This window comes from Phoca vitulina, unplaced genomic scaffold (genome assembly GCF_004348235.1).
Source record: "Phoca vitulina isolate PV1807 unplaced genomic scaffold, GSC_HSeal_1.0 scaffold18, whole genome shotgun sequence".
Lineage (NCBI taxonomy): Eukaryota > Metazoa > Chordata > Mammalia > Carnivora > Phocidae > Phoca > Phoca vitulina.
This window is the reverse complement of record NW_022589721.1, coordinates 30,846,843-30,870,878: the sequence shown is the minus strand read 5'-3', so window position 1 is coordinate 30,870,878 and position 24,036 is coordinate 30,846,843. Positions and strand designations below refer to the sequence as shown.

General features: G+C 51.8%; 1 protein-coding gene across 1 annotated transcript in view; it reads left to right on the top strand.

Moving 5' to 3' along the window:
• COL22A1 (collagen type XXII alpha 1 chain) overlaps positions 1 to 24,036 on the top strand; it is a 247,120-nt gene that overhangs the window by 144,213 nt on the left and 78,871 nt on the right. Inside the window, exons 28-39 of the mRNA XM_032416080.1 lie at positions 461 to 505; positions 1,079 to 1,141; positions 1,581 to 1,634; positions 4,863 to 4,904; positions 7,629 to 7,661; positions 11,906 to 11,959; positions 12,227 to 12,280; positions 13,012 to 13,065; positions 14,366 to 14,419; positions 15,650 to 15,703; positions 18,363 to 18,476; positions 19,669 to 19,713. Coding sequence (XP_032271971.1) covers positions 461 to 505; positions 1,079 to 1,141; positions 1,581 to 1,634; positions 4,863 to 4,904; positions 7,629 to 7,661; positions 11,906 to 11,959; positions 12,227 to 12,280; positions 13,012 to 13,065; positions 14,366 to 14,419; positions 15,650 to 15,703; positions 18,363 to 18,476; positions 19,669 to 19,713 — 666 coding nt within the window. The remainder of the gene's footprint in view (positions 1 to 460; positions 506 to 1,078; positions 1,142 to 1,580; positions 1,635 to 4,862; positions 4,905 to 7,628; positions 7,662 to 11,905; positions 11,960 to 12,226; positions 12,281 to 13,011; positions 13,066 to 14,365; positions 14,420 to 15,649; positions 15,704 to 18,362; positions 18,477 to 19,668; positions 19,714 to 24,036) is intronic.

The window sequence follows — 24,036 nt, the reverse complement described above, 5'->3', positions numbered from 1 at the left end:
ACCATGGGACAGCGACCAGTGTGGACATGCTCATGAACGACTTCTCCTTCATCGCTGGACCCAGCATGGGGCCTGGGCTCCCTACAATGTGTGCTAACAGCTCCGAGTGGGATGGACCTTCGAGGCACAGTTTGGGCCCCTCGTTCCAAATCATACACTTTTAGATTCAGGATGAATGGACTCACCTGTGTAAATGCTGTCAGGGCGATTCTAGCAGAGGTTTATTTTGGGGGAAGTGAGAGAGGATATGAGAGAGTGTGGGGCCCCTCCCTCTAGAAATGCCACACGCTTGGGTTTCCACAGCCCAACTGCTGTGTGGAGTCTGCTGCCTAGAGCTACGCACGTGCTTGGGAAGCCAGAGTTGTGGCCGGCCGGTGCTGTGAATGTGTGGGGCCAACTGGGGAACGACGTCTGCAAATGTGAGTGAAAAATAATAGGGTGTCTGTTATTCTGTCTCCAGGGAGAAGTTGGGGAGCAGGGCCTGGCGGGCCGACCTGGAGAGAAGGTCTGTTTGTTCATACCTTCATTCATTCATTCATTCTTCATTCAATGCATTCATTCATTATTATGCCCTAGGCCTGTATCCATTCTCCTCTGGGGGCTCACTACGTTCATCTCATGTAATCATTTACTTACCCAATGATTATCAGCATGTCTTACACCTCCATCGCTGTGTTGGGGTCACAACCATCAACCAAGAGCCAGGGACAGGTGCAATGAGTGGTGGCAGGTGTGGGTGGGAGGGCAGGAGAGAGCTCCTCGTTCAGACTTGGGGGATGTCAGGAAAGGTGGCGAGGCAGTGATAATTGTCCTAAAGGACAAGGAGGAGGAGGAAACCCCCAGACAGGCAGAATGGGTTCCTGGTGAAGAAACGGCTGAAGTGAGAAAGAGCTTGGAGACGCCCCAGTGAGCAGAAATCTCTAGAATCACTGCTTTCCGCGTCAGCCCCGCTGAGCTAGAGCTCTCTGGGGGCTGGAGAGCAGGAAGGGAAGAGCACACGGCTGGGGCGTGGCGTGGCCCACAGGAGAGCCTCCTCACCGAGAGCCCAGTGCACAGAGGCATCCTGTTGTTTCCACAGGGAGAGGCCGGTCTCCCGGGAGCTCCAGGATTCCCGGGCGTGAGGGGAGAGAAAGGAGAGCGGGTAAGTGGTGGCACTGCACCTGTGCTCTCACAAAGCAGCCCCCTCTGGGGTTCAGTCCCTGGGGCAATGGGTGGTCTGGGCTGGGGTCTGGGAGTATTTGGCCAGGTTTACGGAAGAGGAAGGGAAGGGGCTCAGGCTGCTCCGGTCTGTCCGCTGCAGCAAAGGGACAGGGACTGAGCGATCAGTCGGCAAGGGTGGAAGATCTTCAGATGAAGTGGATGGGAACGGGTGGGCGCATCATGTCAGGTGCCCGATGGGGAGGAGGTGCTTCACCCCTAACTGACGGCAAGCCCTCGGAGCTGCGCTTCACCTTGGCATTTACTGATAAGGCCAGAGGAGAGCAAGAGAAAAAAGGGATTTTGCCCAAGGTCCACTTGCTCTTATGTGCAAAAGGCAGGTGTTGAGTTCTGGTGTATTCTAATTTCATCTTTCACCGCAGGGAGAGAAAGGCACACTGGGCCTCCCAGGACTGAAAGGTGACCCAGGTGAAAAGGTAGGAGTTGCCGTTGGCCTCCTGGTCATCAGGGGCCTGGATTGGCCAAGCCTCCCTCCTACGTCGTGTGTATGTGCGGTGCCTGCAGGGCCGTGGAGAGGGTCTCGGTGTCTGAGTCAAAGCTGTGGCCTGGGTTACAGTCGGCTTCTACCCGCCAGGCGGCTCTGAACCCCTTACCCCACCTCCCCGTGCCTTGGCTTGCTGCCTTGGAAATGGTTCCACTAGTCCTTCCTCCGAGGGCTGCTGGGAAGCGTGACTCAGGTCCTGTGAGTGGAGTGAGCGCTGCAGACTCACGGTGTGCCAGGATGGCCGAAGCACCGCTCATGTAGTGACTTTGGTGATGCTCAGGACAACCCTGAGAAGGGTCGTGTTACCAATAGCATGCCCGCTTCATAGATAAAGAAACAATGAGACACAGAGAAGCCACATTGCTTTCCCGGGGCACATGGATGGAGTGCACTGCAGTCAAGATCCAAACCCCAGCGGTGGGTCAGCTCAGCGTCCTGGCTCCAGCAGAGCTGTACCTTGAGCTGGCCTGGCCCATGGGCACCTGAGCATTGGCAGCGCACACCCCAAGGGGCTTGCTTCTCCCCTTCTCCCGCACGATGCTCCCCCTGCCTTCATCCCCCCATGTTTGCACGGTCTTCCCCTCCAATTCCCCGTTCTCGGTGCCCCCCTGACCCCTCCCGGTGTTTCTGGGCTCCAGGAGGGGCCTCGCACCAGCTTCTCTCTTGGGCTGGAGGCTGAGGGCTTTACTCTGGACAGACCTGCTATCTAGAAATGGAGAGCCAGAAATGGAAAGGGCTTTGTGTGGTAAGCTGCCCAGGCCTGCTGCCCTGGTGAATTTTTTGGAATTGCAATTTTCATTTGAGAAACTCATTTCCAGGATGCAAAGGGCTCCACAAGATCCTAAAGCCCCTTTTATTGCTTTGGCAGAACTGCTGGGCCCATGGCAGAATCACATTCAAGGTTCCAGAAAATCCGGCCTGCCTTTCTTTTCTCCAGAGAAATATGTAATAATAGACAAATCTGGTCAAAAATCCAAAATAGGACATTAAAGCAACATTGTCCCCTTCTGACTGTGTCTTGCACTTCCCTGTCTCCATTTCCCAGTTCATTCCTTCCCACCACTGGCTATGAATGTTTTTAGCCCTGTGGCATCTTGGAAACTGGGTACAATCCTCTCCTTTCTCAGCAAGGGCTGCTGGGGATTCATGTTTTCATGGAAGATCTGGGATCTGAACCCATCCTCTAGTGAACTCCAGAGCTCATAGGTCAGCAGCCGTCGGGGGTCTTCCCGACAACCCACCTGCGATTCCTGCCTCACCCCACAGTGCTAGGGAGGGGCCAGCTCTACCCAAAAGGCAGTCTTTAGGCTCTCTGGATTGGAGAGAGAACCTAGTCTCTTTGCCCGCCCTTTCCTCCTTAATACATATCCATACATTCACTAGTGTCAACACCAAATGAACAAACCTTTCTTTAAAATTTTTTAAAAGAGAAAAAAGAGTTTTATTTGAGCCCAAGTTAGGACAGCTGCCGAGATACACAATCTTCACAAAAAAGAGACTGCTACAGGGAAGAAACATTTGGGGCAGAGTTATATATGATCATCAAGATGAAGGACATTCCAGAAAGTTACAGACTTTATCTTCTGTTTTCAGTGTGTGCAAGCCTGTATGACTTTCATCTTATGGGAACCAGGGAGGTTTTGTATTGTTTTTCTTATCTTTACATTTGGAATGTTCCCTTTTGGTTATCCTATTTTATTTTTTTTAACGAGGTAGATGTACACTGTGTGCTGGGGCAGAAATAGAGCCTATGCTTTGAAGTTTTGCTGAGTCATTTTGATGTTGGCAAATGTCGGAGGATGGCTTCCCTGGGAGCCCAGGAGCAGGGCCCAGAGACCTGAAACGCTGAAAATTTCCTTTATCACCAGGAAACACTCAACTTTGATTATTCAGACTTTTTAATGTGGGGTAAACTGGTTTAAATGAGATTGTTTCTGGAACATGAGGATGTCAGTGTCAGGAGGATAATTAGGTAAAATCGGGTAATGCAAATAACACTGAGAAAGTGTTTTCCTTTCTGAAAAAACCTCTGGAACTTTAGTGAAGGCAATGCTGCTTGGATTCTGAGTTTAAAACCAGGCTCAGCCATGTGCTGGCCGTGACTTTGAGCAGGTAAATGAACGTTAGGCGTCAGTGTCCTCATCTCTGAAATGGGTATCTGTGTTATAGCCATTTCTATGGAGACTAAATGAGTTAATACGTATAAAAACATAACTCAGTAACTGGAATTAAATACTGTAGAAAAATAGAAATAAGATAGAAACAGTGTAGCTATATTAATTTATTATTGTTGCTTACTAAGAGTGGCCTTGTCCCTTTCTAAGCCAGTTTTATTCACTCATTTGTTTACTAACCATGCATGGAAGGCCTTCAACAGACCTAACCCCGGGCCACTTGGAACACACGTGGGCACAGACATGCATGTCCTGGCATCCTGTGGCGCACATGGAGTGGCAGGCTTTGGGGACCATGTCTGCTCCCTGTGGTTCCTCCTACATGGACAGCCCAGTGGCCCCCTTCCTTCAGGTCAAATGTATAACAATTTCCTCCTTATTGGGCCCCTGCTGAAGATGATCTGTCAATGTCCCTGTGTTACTGTGTACCTTTATCATTATTTTACAAAGAGGTAAACAAGCCCAATGAGGTAAAATAACGTATAAAATGTTAGATTGAGGTTGAAAGCTCAGGAGGCTTAACTCCCAGACTTGCGTTGTTTACAGGAATGTAGATTTGTCCTCTCAGTCCCCTGAGAAGAGCCCATCCCCTCCACTTGGGCTGGGACAGGACCCATGGAGTCTGTAAGGGAGCTCCCGTCTTTGTGCCCAAGGGCGCAGAGCGGGGATGTTTGCTACATCATTAGTAAGCAAGAACTAAGTGTCGTCAACAAGAAGGTGGATAATGGATCACTCTATTTCCATATTCACAGTGGACTAGTGTAGTGTGATATAAATGATCTACAGCTAGCCATATTAGCATACATAATTCTCAAAACATAAGGTTTCTTATGTCTGAAATATTTTATAATTCAGAATCTCTCTGTCTATCTGTCTGTCAAAGTAGATACTGGCTGGGTGATTCTGTTGTCTGGGGAAAGGTGTCCCAGGATAAGCAGAGTTGGCAGGAAGATTAATGATCTTTTATGTTCCGTTTTTTCATCTAGGGTGAAGCTGGTCCTGCAGGCCCCCCTGGATTACCCGGAACTGTAAGTTACTCTGCTTCTTATCCTCATTTTTTCTTTGAATCCCTCAGGCATTGGGTAGCTCCCTTCCTCCCATACCACTTAGTTATAAACATCTTTTTAATGGAGATCGTCAGTAGCTAGGCCTATTCCTAGGTCTTGTATCCAGAAATACATAAGCTTCTTTAAGAACCACCTTGTGCTTATTGATTTATTTTATGCAGCAAGCATACTTACTATTTATCAGAACATTGGCTAGACACAGTATGTCCCCACCTGTTACATGTGGGGAAAATGAGGTCCAGAGACAAGAAACAGGGGGACACTTCATCCAGAGTAAGACTGCAAAATGGGTATATAACCAGGGCTCATGCTTCCACCCAGTCACTGTACTTGGTGTTGAGTAGTGAGTAAGACCATGGGCTTCAGAGCCAGAAAAAAGTGGGTTTGAGTTTCTGAGTCCATGCTATGCCATCCACCAGCACTGTTGTCTTAGATACATTGTTTAATTTCAAAGACCCCGTCTTTTCATCTGTTAAGAAAAACTATTATACCCAGCTGTCTTGTACATTTCTAGCGAAAATTAACTGAGATCATAACAAGTATGTAGTCCAGTTTCTGGTACATAATAAACAGTAAATTAAAAATGACTGCTATATATAGGGGAGCATATTTTGGGTTTTTTTTTTTTCATTTTAATGTTTCTTCCCAGCCTTAATATTCTGTGCTTTGATCAGTTGATTTCAGGGAAATTGAACATGTCTTCATTGCTGGCTTTGGCTGGGCAAATATGGAGGCCAGGAGTTGAAAGCCTGAACACCCAGAAATCCCATTTACAGTGTGACAAAGAATCTTAGTCTGTGGTTTTTATGTACATTAAATTATTATTCCACAGCTCAATCTCTTCCCCATACGCATGCCTATCAAAATGAGACTCAACCATTCTATAAGGATGTCAGAAGAATCTCAGAACCAAATTAAGAGTTGGAACCATTCGTATAAAACTGTGTAATACTGGAAACATCTTATGTTGGGAAGCATGCAGGGAAATGAGCACTGTTATTTAGTGTGAGGGCAAATCAGTAACACTGAATTGAGAAGTTCCTCAGTAGTCACATATAAAGTATGTACATGTTAGCTTAGAAATTTCATTCCCAGGTATCTATCCCAGATAAATATTTACACTGTGTGTATTTGAAAAAGCATGTACAAGGATGTACATTGTAGTTTTGTTTATAATGAAATATTATAGGCAACCCACATGACATAAGCATAGAATTAAGTAAACCACAGAATATCCATGTCATGGAATCCTAGTTTATAAAAATACACACACGTGCATATGCACACACACGTACACACACACAATGTACGTGGCTTTGGAAAGGTACCGATGCTCAGGAAAGATGCATAGAGAAACCAGCATGGCCTCCAGGGCCCACCCAGGTGGGGCTGGTTCCTACTGCACATTCACTAGTGGTGGGAGCTTCGTTAAGCACTTTACCTGCCTCCAATTTTCTTATCCATGATGCAGGGAATATAGATGATCTGCTTCTTTGTTATTGTGAAGAATATGGGGGTTTATTCATATAAGGATGAATAGCTGTGTGCTTGCTGGTGGTATTTGTGTAATTCTTGTACAAAGTCATGTGTTTCTATACATTCATAATTATGTGGAAATATATAGAAAAATTTACTAAACTGAAAAACAGTGGTTTCTTCTGGAGAAGAGACAAGTATTGGGTTACTTGGAAGGCAAGGTGTATTTGAAAAACTTGTTTTTATCCTTCTATTTTGACTTCATTGTGTTTTTGGACTAGAATCCATGATGTCCTTTGGCCCATTCACTTATTTTTTTGAACACCTGCCGTGAGCCAGGCACTGGCAGGGTTTGGGAGCCCTGGAGCTTCAGCCTAGTAGGGGAGGCAGACTCTAGTCACCTGGTGGCCCTGATACACATATGTGACAAATTATAGTGAATGCCACCAGAGGAAAGAACAGGGTTCAATCAGGGAGAACGACAAGGGGACCTAATTTATATTTGAGTGGTGGAGAGGAAAGGTGAGGTCTTTGAAGACATGATGTTGAAAAAAGGCCTGAAGGATGGACCATAGTCAGCTGGATAAAGGGAGGAGGACAGCACGTTCCCGGCTGGAGGAGTGGCAGGGGCAGACGCCCTGTGGCCTGAGAAGCCTTGAAGTCTGCGACACGCTAACTGCGGCATGAACGTGGGGTGGGGCTGGAGGGGCACACAGGGGCCAGCCCACGGCGCTCTATGTGCTGGGATAAAGAGTTTTGCATAAGTTGGCTCCTGGTGCCCAGGGCGCACCTCCCCTGGTTTCCTACTCACGTACATCATCGCCAGTGGATGCTGGTGGTGGTGGACGCTGGTGGAGGCCCGGGGTCCCAGGCTCTGATTACTTGCACGGCCTCTCCATTTCAGCTCACAGCACCCCGGGTGGAGGAGTTTTCTGCCCCACTTTAACAGTGAGGGAATAGAAGCTGACAGGTGGTCACACAGTTTTTTTGGGGGGGTGAAACTCCAGGGTCCCCCATCTACCCACAGTGCTTTTCTGCCCTGCCTCGACCTCAGCTCAGGGACTGGAGAGCAATCAGTCATGGTGCCTGTTCACATTAACAGTCACTCCAGGAAGCCCTGGGGCCCCCTTCTCCCACTTGGTCCATCTCTTAGAGGCAGGTTGTGACAGTCAAGTCACACTTTTCTCATTTCTGTGGTTTCCTTTTCAGACGTCCCTGTTCACACCACACTCAAGGATGCCAGTGAGTAGCTACGGCCCCTCGGGGCTGCAGGTGGCCCCCAGCCAGGCCCACGATGCCTGCGTGCTCCAGGTCCTGACTTGGCCCCACCACATGGGGCTTCCCAGTGGCTGCACTTCCAGATCTGTCCTGGCAGCCAGGGTGGGGTGGTGAGGACAGGCCCTGCAAGGACCTGGCTCCAGTGTCAGGCAGGTGGTCCAGCGGCCTGGAGATCACCTCCTGCAGGCTGAGGGCAAGGGCCAGCCCTCTCTTTGGGGGAAGTTGGTTCTCCGCTGCACAAAAAGCTGGTGGTCTCGAGGAGAACAGGGCTGTGTGCTGTGGCAGGCAACTGAAGAATCCCAAGGAGCATTACTGAGGATGGGGGCCGTGAAGGGGACCCGGAGACTGAAGTGCATCAGGGGTGGGGCCCTGGGTCTAAGAGGGGCTGTTCTGAGAGTAGACAGCGGAGACCTGGCCAGCTTCGGGGGTGGCGGCGGAGGGAGCACTTGGGGCTTCTCATGAAGACCAACCCTTGACAGACAAGGAGGCTCACCATCACTGCAACCGCTAGGAAGCTTTTCCTCCGTTAGCGAAAGTCGCTTGGGGAAAGAAGTGTTTCCGGGCTCTCCTCTTGCTGTCAGCAGCACTGAAGCCAGAGGCATGTGCTTGCTGGTCCCCTTTGCTCTCAGGATGGGCTTCTCACTGCTCGGGGCCACACAGCTGCTGAGAGCCTGCAGACATCCGTGTTTCTGTAGTTGCTTTCTCCTTGTGCTCGCTGTTAACTAGTTACACATAAAAAGCTGCAGCGAATCCTGTATTTGACGGGAAAGTTGGGAGCAGGGGGATTGAGCCAGGATCTCCTTCTGCTGAGATCCTGGTAGAAGGAGAAGCCCTTTGAGCTTCTTCAGAGGTGAGATGGGGAGGAGGAGTGGTGGACAGGGTGTCACCGGGCGGCGTGGACTTCAGAAGTTGTTGGGAGTTGCCTTTTGGAGAGAACAGATTTGTGTGGCTCTGGCTGTGTCCCCTACTTTCCGACAAAAAAGGAGTCAAAGGGACAGAGCAGGAGAGCATCCCACATGGCAGGTGCCGGGAAGGCAGCGCGGAGTGTCCCTGAGGGATGCAGATGTGCCCCCATTTCACAGATGATGCCTTGTGGGTCAGAGAAGCTAAGCAAGTTGCAGAGGGCCTGCCTTGGAGATAGGAACTGAGGTGGGGTTTTCAGCTATAAGACTGTGACTGGCCAGAGCGGCTGTCCCCACCTGCTACTGAGACTCGGCTTACCCAGATGGTAGCCACTCATATCATGCTACCTCACGTTGTCTCCCTTCCCTCTGTCCTCTGGGTCTCCCTCCCATGGGCCCACCCTGAGCCCCTTGAGCTGGAGATCAGCCTATAGGGCCAGCCTTTCCTTAAAGGAATTGCTCCATTAAAGATGATTTCAAGGCATTCCGGCCAGAAGACTCATGACGGGGAGCCGGGGTCTGCCAGGCTTCCCCTTTGTCCCCCAATGGGGACACTTCCTGCAGGGTCTGAGATTTCTGGAAACCAGGAAACCACTGACTTCAGGTTGCAAAGTGAGGAAATTGTGTCTATGAAAAAAAAAAAGATTCATTGGGGATTATTGCATGTATCTCTCTGGACTGGCCTCGTCGCCATGGTAACTGTATTTTTATTGATGGTTTGGAAAAGTGTTGTTTGACATCTCCTTGCTCTCCAGAGGCCCGCTCCTTTGAGTCCCTGCACAGGGAACGGGTGGCAAAGTTCGGGGCATAATGAAGCAAGGAAACAGAGCAAGGCAGGAGGCCTGGAAGGAAAAGTCCACCTCCCTCTGCCTGGAGATGGAGAAGTCTGCTGGGGCTGGCTGCAGACCACGCCTGGGGAGGCCTTGAGGCAGTGTGCAGGTCTGGAGGGGGGATCCAGTCCTTCGCTGGAGGAAGGAGGGACAAGCAGCCTGGGACTGGGGAAAATTGCAGCTAAGAACTCAGAGGGCCTTTGCAACTGGAGGGGGTTGGCTAGAAGGTGGTGCAGAAGCAGTTATCTGGGGAAGGGTCTGGGGCAGCCTTACTCTGACCCCTCAGCCTGCAAAGGAATCTTCAGGATGCCAATCAGAGCTTGAGTTTGCTGGGATGACACCGAGTGCAGAGAGGGTGTTGATGTGGCTGACCTCACCAGTCGGGGGAGTCAGGAAGAGAAGCCAGTCACACCCATGCATTCAATGATGATTGATGAGCACCCACTATGTGCTCCTGGAGTGAAGGCTCTGCCTCCCCACTGACTCCCAGGCCCCAGGCTGGAAATGGCTGGAACACCTTGCCTGTGAGCCCCCAGGCTCCCTCCCTCCCTCCTCTGGCCTGGCCCGACCACTCGTGGGTCCTGAGCCTGTCTTCCTGCCACCTACAGTCCCTTGCCCCAGTGCATCACCCAAGATAATCCCGTTAGCCCTTTTGTCTTTACGGGTTGTATGGCCAGTGACTGGAGGACCAAAGAGTTTGGAAAATCCCCCCGTGGAAAGTTTCCTAGGAGGAAAACGTGCTGGGAGAAAGGTGTTGCTGTCCCTGGTGAATGGAGCCAGAGTGTGTTCTGAGCTGGTTTGCGATGGAGCCTCTACAGGAAAGAGTGAGGTCACCCCTGTGTTGGTGCTGCAGAGCATTTCCTAGAGCAATCTCAGTGAGTCTTGGCCACAGCTCCCCGAGGAAGACCATGCAGACTGAGTGTGACACACGATGCAGACAGAGAAAACCAGCCAGGGCCACGCAGATGCTAACTGGGGGACCCACCCGTCACTCGGGACAGGTGGGCAGGCAGGAACCTCTGGGGCAAGGTCTCCCGAGTCTGCCTGTGCATGGGGAGAGAAAGCAGCCTGTCCACCAGTGTCTCATGCCACTAGCCTGCCCCAGGCTCCCTAACGCACATGTTAGAGTTCGCCTTCTAGATGATTCCAGGGTCCTCTCTAGGCCTCCCGGTCTCAGAAGCCTGTGCTTTCAAAACCCTGCCTTTGCAGGTCTCCCTTCTCCACTTCAGGCGGTGCTCATCCCATCTCTCCCAGGACCTTCCTGCAGATGGGGTGCCTAGTGTCTCCCTAAACAGCCTGTGGCACTCTCGGACAGCTCTAGGTCCTGCTTCTGTAGAAGGAGCCATGCACGGCCCTTCTGACGCACAGGCTTCCATGGTTACCCTGGTCTCCCCAGAGAGCTCCACAGACCCACCCCCGCTCTCCCCTTTGGGGCTCATCTCTGCTGCCCCTTCTCTGTGTCACTGAATCCTCATGCTGTGTGCAAGAGAGAACACCTGTTCATTTAGCAGCTGTGGTCACAGAAGACACTGTGGCTAAATGCTTCACCCAAGGTTATAGAGGCAGCTCACTGGAGAAGCCGAGTTCTAGGTCAGTTCCTATGGATCTAGAGCTGAGGCTGTTTTCACTCTGGTCCACTGTCTCCACCCCTCTCCCACGATGGCCCTTCAGCTCTTGAAAGATAGAGGCCTAAGCCCTTCCAGGTCTGCCCCTGATGGAGCCTCCTATCTGCCCACCTTCTCCCTGTCACTTGTGAAGAGCAGGGTGAGGCTCTCTTGTCTCTCTACGCCTCCTGGGAGGTGTGTTGGGAGTCCTGGATGTGATAGCAGCAGATCAGGAGAATGGCCTGTCTCTTCCCAACATTAGATTGTTCCATTCTGGGCAGCTCCCAGTGTGGCACCCCTTTACCTGTCTGTGGCCCATCTCTTCTTCAGCAAAATTAGACACCCCAGTCTGGCCACCAAGAGTGCGGCATTCAGTCTCCAGTCTGCCAGATCCCTCAAGCAAAGCCCTTTCCCCAGCTTCTTCATCAAGACAAGGAAGGGGAGAGCTCGGAGTCTGAAAAAGGTCTCTCCCCTCAACATTCCTTCCATCATTATTCATTGATGATCTGCGCTTGCAGGGCTTGGGGCTGAAGGGGGTGGGAGTCGAACCCAAACCATACAAAAAGGGTAAAACTGCTGTGGGTCAAGTGTGTGGAGGACATGGGGCAGGACAGGGCAGGACAGGACAGCATCGCGCTGCCATGCGAGTCCCCGAGTTTGGGGTCAGCTTCCCTGCAGAAGCGATTCTTGGTCTTAGATTCGAAGGATGAGTAAGAATCATCAGAGTCCAAGGGGGTCACAGGGGAGAGGCTGAGGGAGCAGCCTTTGCTAATGGGTCAGGTGCAGACAAAGGACGGGGCGGGGTGGGGGCAGTGTGGCTGATCTGTGGGCGGGGCAGGGCATGTCTACTATACTCTGTGCTTCTCCAACAGGGAGAACAAGGGCCAAAAGGAGAGAAGGGTGATCCCGGTGTGCCTGGGGAACCGGTGAGTGCCCTGCACCCCGCACCCCATGCCCTTCAGCCTGTGCACTGGTTACAGGGCGTCCAAGGGCCGCGTGGCGGCAGGTCTGAACTGTACGATCTACCCACAGGATCCCCGCTAACTGAATGCAGCGCCTCCCTCCTTCCTCAGGGCTCCGAGGATGTCCTCACCGTGGATCCCAAATCAGACCGTTGCATGTGTCCTTGCCCCACTCCCCTCTGCTAAGAGCTAAGGTGATGACTTAGTTCCTTGATGGTTGTTGCGTTGCAGGGATCCCAGGGCCATCCTGGAGAACTGGGGCCTCGGGGACCCACTGGAGCACCGGTAAGAAGCCCTGTCTCCACCTGTGGGCTCTGAGGTGCAGGAATCCCCAGCAGCCCCCCTGTCCCTCCCTGTCCCCACTGGTCAGTGTGCCTGGCATTTGGGGGCTACCCACCAGGGGGCGCTGCCATAGGTGCTGTGAGCCCAGTGCCCCAGGGCTGAAGGCCCTCACAAGGCACCCCCAGAACGCAGCCCTGGGGGTGGGTGCTGCCTCTGGACCCCTGGATGGGGAAGCGATGCTAGAGCACAGGGCGGTTCAGATGCAGGAATGCCCTCCTTCCCAGCTCTGATTGGCAGCTCCGGTGTAAGGGACGCTGATGCGGTTTAGCATTTTGATTTTGTTGTCATTTTTCTCTGCTTGGGCTTCTTAGAAACTGCCTCTCTCAGGCACGTTCTCTGGAGAGGTCCTTTTGGAGTGACCTGTGGGGACTCAGACCCCAGGGGGGCACTGGCTGGCTCTATGGGCCTGGGCCGTCCTGTCTCTGTGAGCCCCATTTATCTAATAATGTGTCAGCGCTGACACCTGTCCCCAGGGGTGGTGAGGACGGGACGAGATAACAGGCCGAGCCCCATGGCCAGGGGGTTGTGATTTCTGCGTGCTTTGGACTCTGCCCCCTGTCCTGCTGTTTGCATCCACTGACTCTGATGAGCAGGCTGTCCCGAGATGGCCCTGCATGGGGGGACGTGGGCAGCTTCCCCAAGATGTCTCACCTCCCCCTTTGTGTCCCGGGCAGGGTGCCAAGGGACAAGAAGGCCCACGTGGGGCACCTGGAACAGCTGGAAACCCTGTGAGTCCTCATGCCCCACGTGCCTCCTGGGGGCCGTGGAGGGAGGCTGGGCCGGGCATGTGCCCCTGGGCTCACAGCTCAGGGCCGATGGGAGGGATGGGCGGGGTGCTCAGCCAGGGCCGGGTGCCCCTGGAGCAGCGAGGACCAGGAGAGACATCCTGGTCTCTGCAACATTCCCAGCCTTTCAGGGCTTTGTCCACATGCCCAGCCCACAAACGGAGTGTCCTTCCACACGCACAGGGGTGAAGCACACAGGGACACGCCAGCACCCACTCACACATACACGTGCTCTAAAACCAGCCTGCACACATACAGTGATGTACACACCCCTATAGAAACTCCCAGCACACGGGGCAGCTAGGGACACGGGCAGACAGGTGCCTTCATGCACACACCTCCTGAGCTCTGCGCTGCTCTGCCTCACCTCCCGCGGGGCCAGAATCTCCGTGGGGTGGGCACTGGACCCTGGGGCTGATGGAGTGAAGTGTCCTGGTGCAGGGCCGCAGAGCTCAGGCTCCCGTGTGGCGCTGGTGGAATGAGGCCACCTCCACAGCGGCTCTGTGTGAAGCAGTGGTGGTAGTTAGAGGTCCTGGACCGTGGGTTAGAGGCCCCCGGCTGGAGGGCACTTGCACACCCAGGTCATCTGTGCCTGTGGCGGAGTGGGAATGGGGTCAGCCAAGGCAATGACCGACGTGGATGTCACAGGGCGGGGGCAGATGGCAGGCTCCTCCCGGCTAGTAGACAGACAGAGCCCTGGGCGGAAGGCAGCCTGCAGGGCAGTGAAGCCGAGTGCAGGCACGGACGCCTGGGAGAAACACGAGTAGCCTCCAGCCCTTGGGGAGTTCCCTGCTTCCCATCTCCATGGGTGTTGACCCCCACACCTCCTCCCGTGGAATCTTTGTTAACCATCAGTGTTGCGTTCAAGTGCACTTCCTCCAGGAAGCATTCCCTGATTCATCTGTCAAAGTCAACACACAGGCATGCACACACTCACACACGCACGTATGTGCACACGCACACACCCCCTCTGCCACCTCCATGCCTTGGTCTTAAGGAACTTCCAAGAGCCCTTCTGTCCTCCTGTCTCCCACGTCTGTGCCAGCATCCCACCTACTGGAGGTCTGGCCGGCTGGGTGCCACCACATAGGCACGGGAGGAGGCTCACCTTGCCCGTGGAGGGAACGTCAGGTCGGAAGTAGCAAGCTACAGTGAACTGAGGAGAAGGCAGTTTTGGAGAGACTCTGGGGTAACTGTTTGTCATCGATACATTGGGCCTTTCTAAAGTTCTGCTTCTGAATAGGGCAGTCCTGGAACTGCGGGCCCACCTGGTACCGGCGGCCCCCCAGGAAGTGCGGTGAGTAATGGGGGGCCGAGCACCAGTGCCGCTTGCAGATCCACAGCCCCCCCACCCCAGGTTAACATGTTTATTCTCCTCCCTGAAGCGGGGGGGTGTGTAGGCATAGGCAATCCTTGCTCCCATTTGACAGCTGGAGAAATGGGCGTCCCAGACAAGGTCATCTAGAAAGTTCACCAGCCTAAGGCTCGAGGTCACTCATCAGACCTCCAAGTGGGAAACAAAACTGTGAGAACTGCAGAAAACTGCAGAAAGCCTGTAAACGTCGGGGATGTTGGGGTCAGCCTCCGAGTTTGCCTTTCGAAGAGACGGGACAAACCTAAAGGATTCCCAGGGGTCCCGACCCTTAGGGTCCCTGGATGCTGATCATTACACATGGCGGCATCTCTTCTAAGAACTTTGCGTGCATTAATTCGTGGAATCCCCTTGACCCGGGGAGGTGATTTTTCTCACTGCTTCCATTCTACCCAAGAGGAAAAGCAGACACAGGGAGACTGAGTCATGTCCTTAGTGGTCGCCCGAGATGGTGCTGGAACATGGCCTATGTCTCGTCACTCTCCCTGCTTCTCCCATTGGAGGTGCCTGCCAGCCCTGCGTTCCTTTGCCTGAGGGTTTTCTCCAGCTTTCGGAGACCGCGTTGTTCAGCTATAGGACACGTGGTGATGAGCCTGAGCCCGAGCTGCTGGCTGTGTAAACCCCTGGCTCCTTCACGCGGGCAGCCCCGGAGGGCGCGTCCTGAACTAGCTCCGAGAGCACCTGCAGAGCTGGGCTCCAGCTGCACCTGTGTGGACTGTCGCCGTCCTCCCCTTTCTCACTGCGTTGTTTCCCTCCTGGGGTATCCCTGGGCCACTTGCACTTAAGCCTTGGCTCCAAGTCAAGCCCCAGGTGATGTCGAGGGCATGGGGTGGAGCAGGTCCCTGATGCGGAGCCTGTGTTCCCAGGTCACCCTCCTCCTCCCTTGTGTCCAGTGGAGGCCGGGCCCTGCCCTCTGAGAGCCACTGCCTGGGGCTGGGCAGACCGCCAGGCAGGGCAGGCTTGGCACAGGGGCATGTGAGCAGACAGGGAGGGGCCGTGTGGGCAGGCGGGGAGGAGAGGGCCCCCCTGGGGAATTAAGTCAGGGATGGGGCGCCCATGGGGACAGACGGTTGGCTATGAGGGTGTAGGATCACCTTTCTCTGGGGGCCACAGGCCATCTTGAACTTATTATGTGCATAACCTGCATTTTTTCAGGGCTCCCCTGGCATCAGAGGGCCCCCTGGGAAAGACGGGGAGCGTGGAGAGAAGGTAAGACGTGGCTGCTCTCAGCATGCGGCATCTGTACTCGGGTTCTTGAGAAGCCGTGGAGGCGGAGGCCCAGCCGCTCGGGCCTGGGTTCAGGCGCCGGGATCCAAAGGGGCTTTCTAGGTAGAGGAGAGAGAAGGCCGTGCAGCCACCTCTGGGAGGCTCCCAGCAGACCTGAGTCAGATGGATCCCTAGGGAACAGGTGGGGGCTCGAGGAGGCTCTGGGAAAGGAGGTGACTCGCCCCACCTCGCATAGCGGAGCTTGATTCCAAGCCCCACTTTGTCCCGATTTGGTGCATCAGCATATCCATCCCACACCTCTGTGTGCACCCTGAAGCCTTCCCAAGTTTGAGGAAGAGTTTCATTTATTAGAGGGAAGAGAGACATGGTATCTCCACAGAACACCAACGCCCCAGAGGTAGGGGAAGAGGTCCCCAGTCCTGTTTCACCTGCATTTCAGAAAGTGAAAGTGTCTCTGGGGTTTATTGCTGAGGGCCTGCTATTGGCTTCCAGTGGGTAGAACCTGGCGTTCTGCCAAGAATCTCACACTCACAGGACAGCAACCCCCCACCACAATCCCCCCAAATGCCAGTGTGCTGGTGTGGAGACACCTGACGTCTGTAACGTGAGGACAATGACATGTCAGTGGCAGGTTGTAAAGATGAAGTGCAGAACTGACCCATCAGAGGGCTCAGCAGAGGGCCGGGGAGGAGATCTGCTGCCCCATCTCCCTCCGCGAGCAGTGTCCCGTCCCCAGACATCCTCCACCTGGCAGACGGTCCACCGGGGCCCCTTTAAGTGCAGGTCCCTCAATGTCCTGCTAGGAATACCTTCAAGTCCACTTTAGCCAGAACCTTTTAAAGGAGAGATCATTTTGTCCTTTCTATTTTGGCAGAATTTAACAAGAATAGATGGTACATTTGCATTTTGGCAGGGAGGCTGGATTTTAAAATACATGTCTCAGATAAAAATGGTTTAGCGTGGAGGAAAATGATCAGCCAACCTATAGGACATATCCTGAGGTTTTTTGGAGTGTTGTTGATGATAAGCCCAATAATAACCCTTATGTGGTACAAGTGCTAATTTTTGTTTTGAAAGAAGATAATGCCATCGTAGATTACAGTAATAAAAGTAGAGCACCCAGATGAAGCCAGGGGAAAAAATAACCCTGGCCCATCTGCTTTGCCTTGATTATACCACGTCTGAAGATTGCGCTCTATTCTGGACACACAGTAAGTAGGGCACTGATGACCTTAGAAGCGGGTGACCAAGATGCTGGAGGTTTTGAGGTCCGGTTGAGAGCCAAGAGGAGGAAATCAGTGAGCTCTTAGCATATCCACCACTAGAGGGAGCCAGACACCCCTCCTTGGCTGTGCAAGAGCCTGGGTAAGGGCCCAGAGCCAGGGCTGCGTTGGGAGGGGAACCCCAGGATGCTCTGCAAAGTGGTCAGAAGCCCAGCTGCTAGGGCAGTCTCTTTCTCTCTCTCCGGATGTCCAGTGGCTGGCCTGAGGCTCGGGGAAGCCGATCCTGCCCTAGGCTTGCCGAGAGGGGCCCTTGCTTTCCCAGCCCTTGCTCTTTATCGCACCCTCTCTCCAGCAAGGAATGTCTATAGGCATTCACGCTGTAGCTCAGTCCCCAGGGAGCCCTGCCCAGGAAGAGGAGCCCCTGTGGCTCATGTGGTTTCACCCAAGCTCCACAGCCAGGGCTGCCACATGGAGCTCTAGACTTTGTGGTCCAAATGGTGAGCATTTGTGAAGAGTAGCTCCCTCCCTCCTCAGGTCCTGGAAGCTCTCTGTCTCTGGTGTTTCTCTCATCCCCCCACTCTGGAGCCCTGAGCTGTGTTCCTATTGCTGGAGGCCTACCCTGTAAAGAGGGGTTAGATTCTGTCCACGGAACTCCAAGGTTGAGTGTCACATGTCTGGAAGATTCCAGAAAGGGCAGTCTTGGCTGAATGGAAAGAAACAGTGTGTAACAGGGCTGCCTGATAAAGGAATAAGGCCTAGCAAGGTGATGAGCTCTCTGCTCTTGGAGGAATTCAAGCAGAAATGGGAGGACCTCCCACAAGAGATGCACCTGATGCTTTTTGCACAGGGTAGGCGACTGGACCATAAAAGCACTACTATCCTGCCCATTCCCACGTTCTGCCTTGTATCAGCTTGCCAAGTCTGCTGTGACAAATATCACTCACTAGGTGGCTTAAACAACAGAAATGCATTGCCTGACGTTTCTCACCATATCTGGAAGTCCTAAATCAAGGTGTCATCAGGGCTGGTTCCTCCTGAGGGCCATGAGGGAAGCATCTCTTCCAGAACCCTCTCGTTGGCTTATTGATGACTGCCTCCCCGCTGTGTCTTCACACTCTCTTCCCTCTGTGCCTGCCTGTGTCCAAATTTCCCCTTCTTACAAGGACACTAGTCATATTGGATTAGGGACCACTTCAACCTAACAACGGATTGCATCTGCGAAGATCCTGTTTCTCAGCTGAGGTGTGGGGGATTAGGACTTCAGCATACATATTTGGGGGGACCCAGGCCAACTTACACACATTGTGTAGAACAGTCAGAGCATCACCGGGAAGCCTCCCGACCCCTTCAGGCTCACCATTGAGAAGCTTACCTTCTGCATGTCACTGATCCTGGAAACTGTCCCCTTTTCTTTCCAGGGAGCGGCAGGTGAAGAAGGGAATCCAGGACCAGCTGGTCCCAGGGGTGATCCTGGGGCTCCCGGGCTCCCTGGAGCACCTGGAGCACCTGGACAGGGAAAGGACGGAGAGCCGGTAAGTGTCAGGTCCAGAGGTTTCCGTGTTCATTCGACCAGGCTAGAAATAGAAAAGAAAAGGAAAGGAAACAAAAAAAAGAGAGAGAGAGAAACTGGCTGACCTCCCAAGCATTAAGTGAGAGAATATGCATAAATCCATAGGATGTGGCACTGGGTGAGCGTTTATTATGTTAACTACGGTATCAGGCACTAAACACCATACATTTAATCTCACAACTACCCTGAGAAGTGAGTACTTTTTTTTTAGTCCATTCAGGCACCTATAACAAAATACCATAGATTAGTGGCTCTAAACAACAGAAACTTAGTTCTCACAGTTGTGGAGGCTGGGCGTCCAAGGTCAGGGCGTCTGCATGGTCAAGGTCAGGGCGTCTGCATGGTCAAGGTCAGGTGAAGGCCCTGTTCTGGGTTACAGAATGCCCACCTCTCACTGTGTCCTCACAGGATGCAGGGGTGAGTGGTCTCTCTGGAGTCTCTCTTATAAGGACAGGAATCCCATTCACAAGGGCCCCATCTCCTAATACCTTCACTTGGGCCTTAGGATTTAACTTACGAATCTGGGAGGGAAACAAGCATTCAGAACAGGGCAGTATTATCAACCCCATATTACTGAGGGGGAATATGAGGTTTGGGGAGGTGAATCACTTGCCAAAGTCACAGAGCTTGGCTGCGAACCCACAAGGGACTGGACCATCTCTTCTTCCTTCACCCTGGCTTTCAGCCAATACAACCAAATGTAGAATTGTGATTTTTTAAAATCTGGCCATGCGTCTACATCAAGCAAAGCCCTTCAGCCTGAAGTTGAAGACTCTTCTCATTGGCTCCCCCAGGTCTTGATATCGTGGGAAATGAGGAAGGGACCAGGCTCTGGAATCCATGAGCTCTCCTTTGAAGCCTGGCCCTCCCACGTTTGCGGGAGCCTGTGGTAGAAGACCGTAAGTGGGAAAGAAAGCTAAGAGATACAGGGGTTTGCTCAGGGTCACATGGAGGCAGTAGGCGGCCGAGGCAGAACTCACACATAGGAGACTTGTAGCTCAAAAACTGTGCTTTCTTCTGTAAACAACAGGCCACGGTGAGATCCTTGTCTTCCTCGGGCCCACAGCATAGGACGTACACAGCTTGGCTTGTGGTGGATGGGTAAATGCACATCCGTGGTCTCATCGTTGTCCTTGTATCCTTCATTTCCCCAGGGGCTTCGTGGGCCACCTGGATTACCTGGACCTCTAGGAATCAAGGTGAGTGTGTATCCAAGCAAATCGTGATGTCATGGGTTGGCCTGAAATAAGGAACAGGCCCAGTTTCATTGTAAACCATCTCTGGCCACTCCAGTCCACTTCCCCGTTCTGCAGTTTATCACATTCGGCTTAACTAGAGACTCGAGGGCTCTGAACGGTGATCCTGGTGATCCTGAAGTCATTGCCATAGAGTTGGCACCTCATAAATGCTTGCTGGTAAATGCAGTTGCAGAAGACACTCGTCTTTACCTGGCAGAGCAATAGATCTAAGCAATTTTGTGTTTTTAGTCAATCGTGGTAACATGATCCCCAAATTTCAGATGTTTAACACACTAAACTTTTATGTGTCATTCCCAGTAAGCCTACTGGGAGTCGTGGTGGGTGGAGAGCTCAGACCCACACAGCCACCTCAGTCCAGTGACTGTCCCACCATCTAGGACCCGAGTCTGCTACCAATCCTTGGTGTGCAATGGAAAATGAGGGAAAGACAGTGGACAGACTGTGGGCCAGACCTGGAGGTAGCAATTCATTTCCCCCAACCTCTCAACACTGCCAGCAGGGGAAACTGAGTTTGTGGGCTAGCTCTGTGCCCAGGGGTGAAAGGGGGAAGCTTTGGTAAATACCTGTCATCTCACCCTCAATTCACTTGCAACCATAACTCAGAAAAGCTGACTTGGCCCAAGAGGGACTGTTTTGTTTTTTTTTTTTTTTTAAGATTAAAAAAAAAATTCGCTTGAGAGAGAGCATAAGCAGGGGGGGAGTGGGAGAGGGAGAAGCAGACTCCCCACTGCGCAGGGAGCCCGATGCGGGGCTCTATCCTAGGACTCCGGGGTCATGACCTGAGCCGAAGGCAGGCCTTAGCTGACTGAGCCACCCAGGCGCCCCCAGCAGGGACTGTTCTTAGGAGAGCTTTCCTGAGTGACCGGGGACTCTTCCCTGAAGTTACCTTTACATGGAGTCGTTCACTCATGGACTCATTTATGCTCCGATCACCAGTGAATGCATTTATGATTGCATTTGCTGCCCATCTACTAGGCTGCCACGTGTCAGACCTTGAGGTGGGCTATGGGACAACACTGATGTATGGGACATGTTCCCAGCCCTCCAACAGCTCAGGGACCAGAGGGGAAAACAGATAAAGGAGTCGACAGAAGCAGACAAGTGCTAGGGTAGAGAGAAGCTTAAGGCATGAGTAAGCTAGGAGGAGGCTCCCCAGCCCAGCCTGGTTTGACTGTGGAAGACTTCTTGGAGGAGGCGATTTTTATCCTGATTTTAAAGTGCATGCAGCATTTGGAAGGGGAAGAGGTGAGGAAGGGGTTCTCTGCAGGGGTACTAACACAGGAGGAGACACCGAGGCTGGACGTGGAATGTGTTCAGAGACAAGCACATACTGTGAGCACACCCACATCCAATGAAACATGATTTAACCATCTCAGTTGCTTGAACTTAAGAATGTGGGTCAGTCCATTGCTGATGGACATTGGAATGTTTATATATATTTTTGCTTTAATTTAACATGTATATTTAAAATCACATTAAAATGTTGTATCATTATATTACTTTTTGCCCACTTGCGTGTATTTATGAAAACAGTTTTTAAAAATTCTTCTTGTGTGGTTTCAGTCTCATTGCCTGCCAGCCCCAGAGCCACTTTCTGAGTCAGCCAAACTCTTCTGCGGTGCATCCCCATCCCTCCCAGCTGTGTTAGTTAGGATACAGTGCTTCTGAAAACCATAGATGCTGCTATTCCGGGGAGCTTTATCCCAAACGCCAGATCCCTGTCCACTTAATAGTAGGAGAGGTTTTCCTTTTTATGCTAGAGCTGTATCTTCGGGATCTCAACAACATAGCCACAGAGGGTGTTGCTTTTTACAATTGTATGTAAAAGGCTCATTGACAATAAGATCCAGGATAGAAGTTTGAGGCCTCAGGAATGCTTGCTGCTTCTACATTAAACTTCTTTGCTTCCTGGTTTTCCCCCTATTCAGGCAGATAGCCTCTGTAAGCCTCCTAAGCTTGCACTGATTGAGGTCATGATCGCTCCTGTGAATCCCTGGTAGTGATTTTGTTGTTCACGGTCAAAGTCAAAAGAAATGGGGGTGTTCTCAGAGTGATCTCAGAGTGAGCAAATGTATGGCAACTTCCTATTTTCTGAAGAAAAAAAAAACCTTTAGAAACAACTTCTCCTGAATTTGGGGGCATATAAAATAGTCCCATATGCCCGGAGCAATGGGCATGTGTGGAGAGGAACAGGAGGCTGGATCCAGACTCTGGAGGGCTTTGTGGCTCCATCACCAGCCCGAGGCTGGTCTCTGAGGCCCCCTGTGATGCTGTGACCCCTGTGTGTCATTGGCAGTGTTCCTTTTCTCTCGCTTTCCTCCCCAACAGGGAGCCTCCAGCCTCTTAGAAGAGAGGAAGGCAAGGGCACCAGAAATGCCTTAAGATGCCCTTTCCCTGTGATAACTATTTATGAGTTCAATAAATTCAACTCCCAGGCAGAGTTTGGGGAAAAATCAGTGATATAACACAAATAAAAATAGTTGCCTAACTCATGGTGTCCTAGGTCCATGCTTAATAAATATTCGTGGTCCTTATTATGAGATCACCCTATGGAGTCAGCTTTAGGGTTGCAGCAAGGAGATGGGGATCTAGAGAGCCCTTATCCACCCCTGAAGGAATATTAAAGACAGGAGTGCAGAGAGCCTTGACCTGGGGTCCAACTGACCAACTAGTGTCAACTTCAGGGGACCCAGGGATGGTTAGTCATGCTGTCCTTTTGGCCAAATGTTTACTCTTATTTAAAATGCGAGGCATGGGAAGGGATGACCCATTCCAGTGTTGATACTGTATACATTTGTAAGTTAGAATGTGGTTTAGAGATAAAGATTTCCATAGTTAATTGGCATTGGGAAGGTAAGTTTGAATGCTGGGAGGTCTTTAGTTGAAGAATGGGCTGCTCTTAGGGTGGAAGGAGGGAGGGATGTAGAGAAGCCAGAGAGCCTGCTGAATGCCATGCCCCCCAAGTGCTGTCCATGGTGCTGAAGGGAATCCCCTGGGGTAGGAGGGGAGCCTCACTTTCTAATTACTCATAACTGCAGGAAGGTCCTTAAAGACACTTTTCCTTTTCTTGTGTGGCACTTGTTTCCAGCAAAATGAACAGGCTTTGCCTTCATACAGAACTGGTGGGATCCCAGCTCAGCGACCTACAGAATAGATGACTTGAAGCAAGTGGTTTAGTCTGAGACTGTCTGTCCTTTTCTGTTTAAATGAGTAAAGCATATTTAACTCCCGAAGGGCTCCTGTGGAAAGAAATGATGTCATTCTCCTTCCACGACCAACACGTACTCACATTTCTTCCCTGGACACTGTTGGACTGGCCCAGAATGTCTTACAGCCAAAATATTTTCTAGAGTCAGTATCTCAGATTCTAGTTCACGTGCCCCCCCCCCCCGCCTTTTTTTCTTAATCTTGAGCCTTTTTCCTTTTGCTGACAGAGCATTAAGGTCTTTTTCTCTTTTCTTGGGGGCTATTTGCTAAAAGTCTCAGCCCATTAAGCTGTGAAGTTTTGTTGCTTTGGGAAAATGTTAGCATCACAATGGGCCATAAACAAGGGAAAGGAGCCAGGCATGGCTACCTTGCAGAAAAGAAGAGACTCCAGATTCCAGGCTGGGCTGAGTGCTCCCTCCTGGCTCTGTCCTGCTTCCTCCTCTGTAAAAAGTTGATTTCCCCTCAAAGGCAGAATTTAGTACCTGACAAAATGTGGACAATGATGGATTCACTCATTCTGGCACTCAGGAAATGGCAATTAAAAGTTGTCACCAATGCTGGGTCCTAAGCTGGGCACTATGGATGCAAAAGTATAATGATATTGGGGCACCTGGGTGGCTCAGTAGGTTAGGCAGCTGACTCTTGATTTCCACTCAGGTCATGATCTCAGGGTTGTGAGATCGAGCCCCGCATGGGGCTCCACGCTCAACAGGGAGTCTGTCTGCTTGACATTCTCCCTCCCTCTCCCTGTGCCCCTCCCCCTTGCTGGCTTGCGCATGCTCTTTCTCTCTCTCTCTCTCTCTCTAAAACAAATCTTTAAAAAAAATTGTATCGATATTGTACCCAACGCAGGGTCTTACTCATTCTAGGTACTTGACAAACACTTGCTCAATTACTGGATAAATGAATGAATGGATAGTTTCTACTTTTAAGATACTTACACAGAAGTCAGAGGGTCAGAAAGACACAATGGGGGAACAAGGTGTTAAGATTAATGAAGGTCTACACAAGTATGTGGAGGAGGACAGAGAGGAGTAAGGGCAGAGGTGGGTTTAT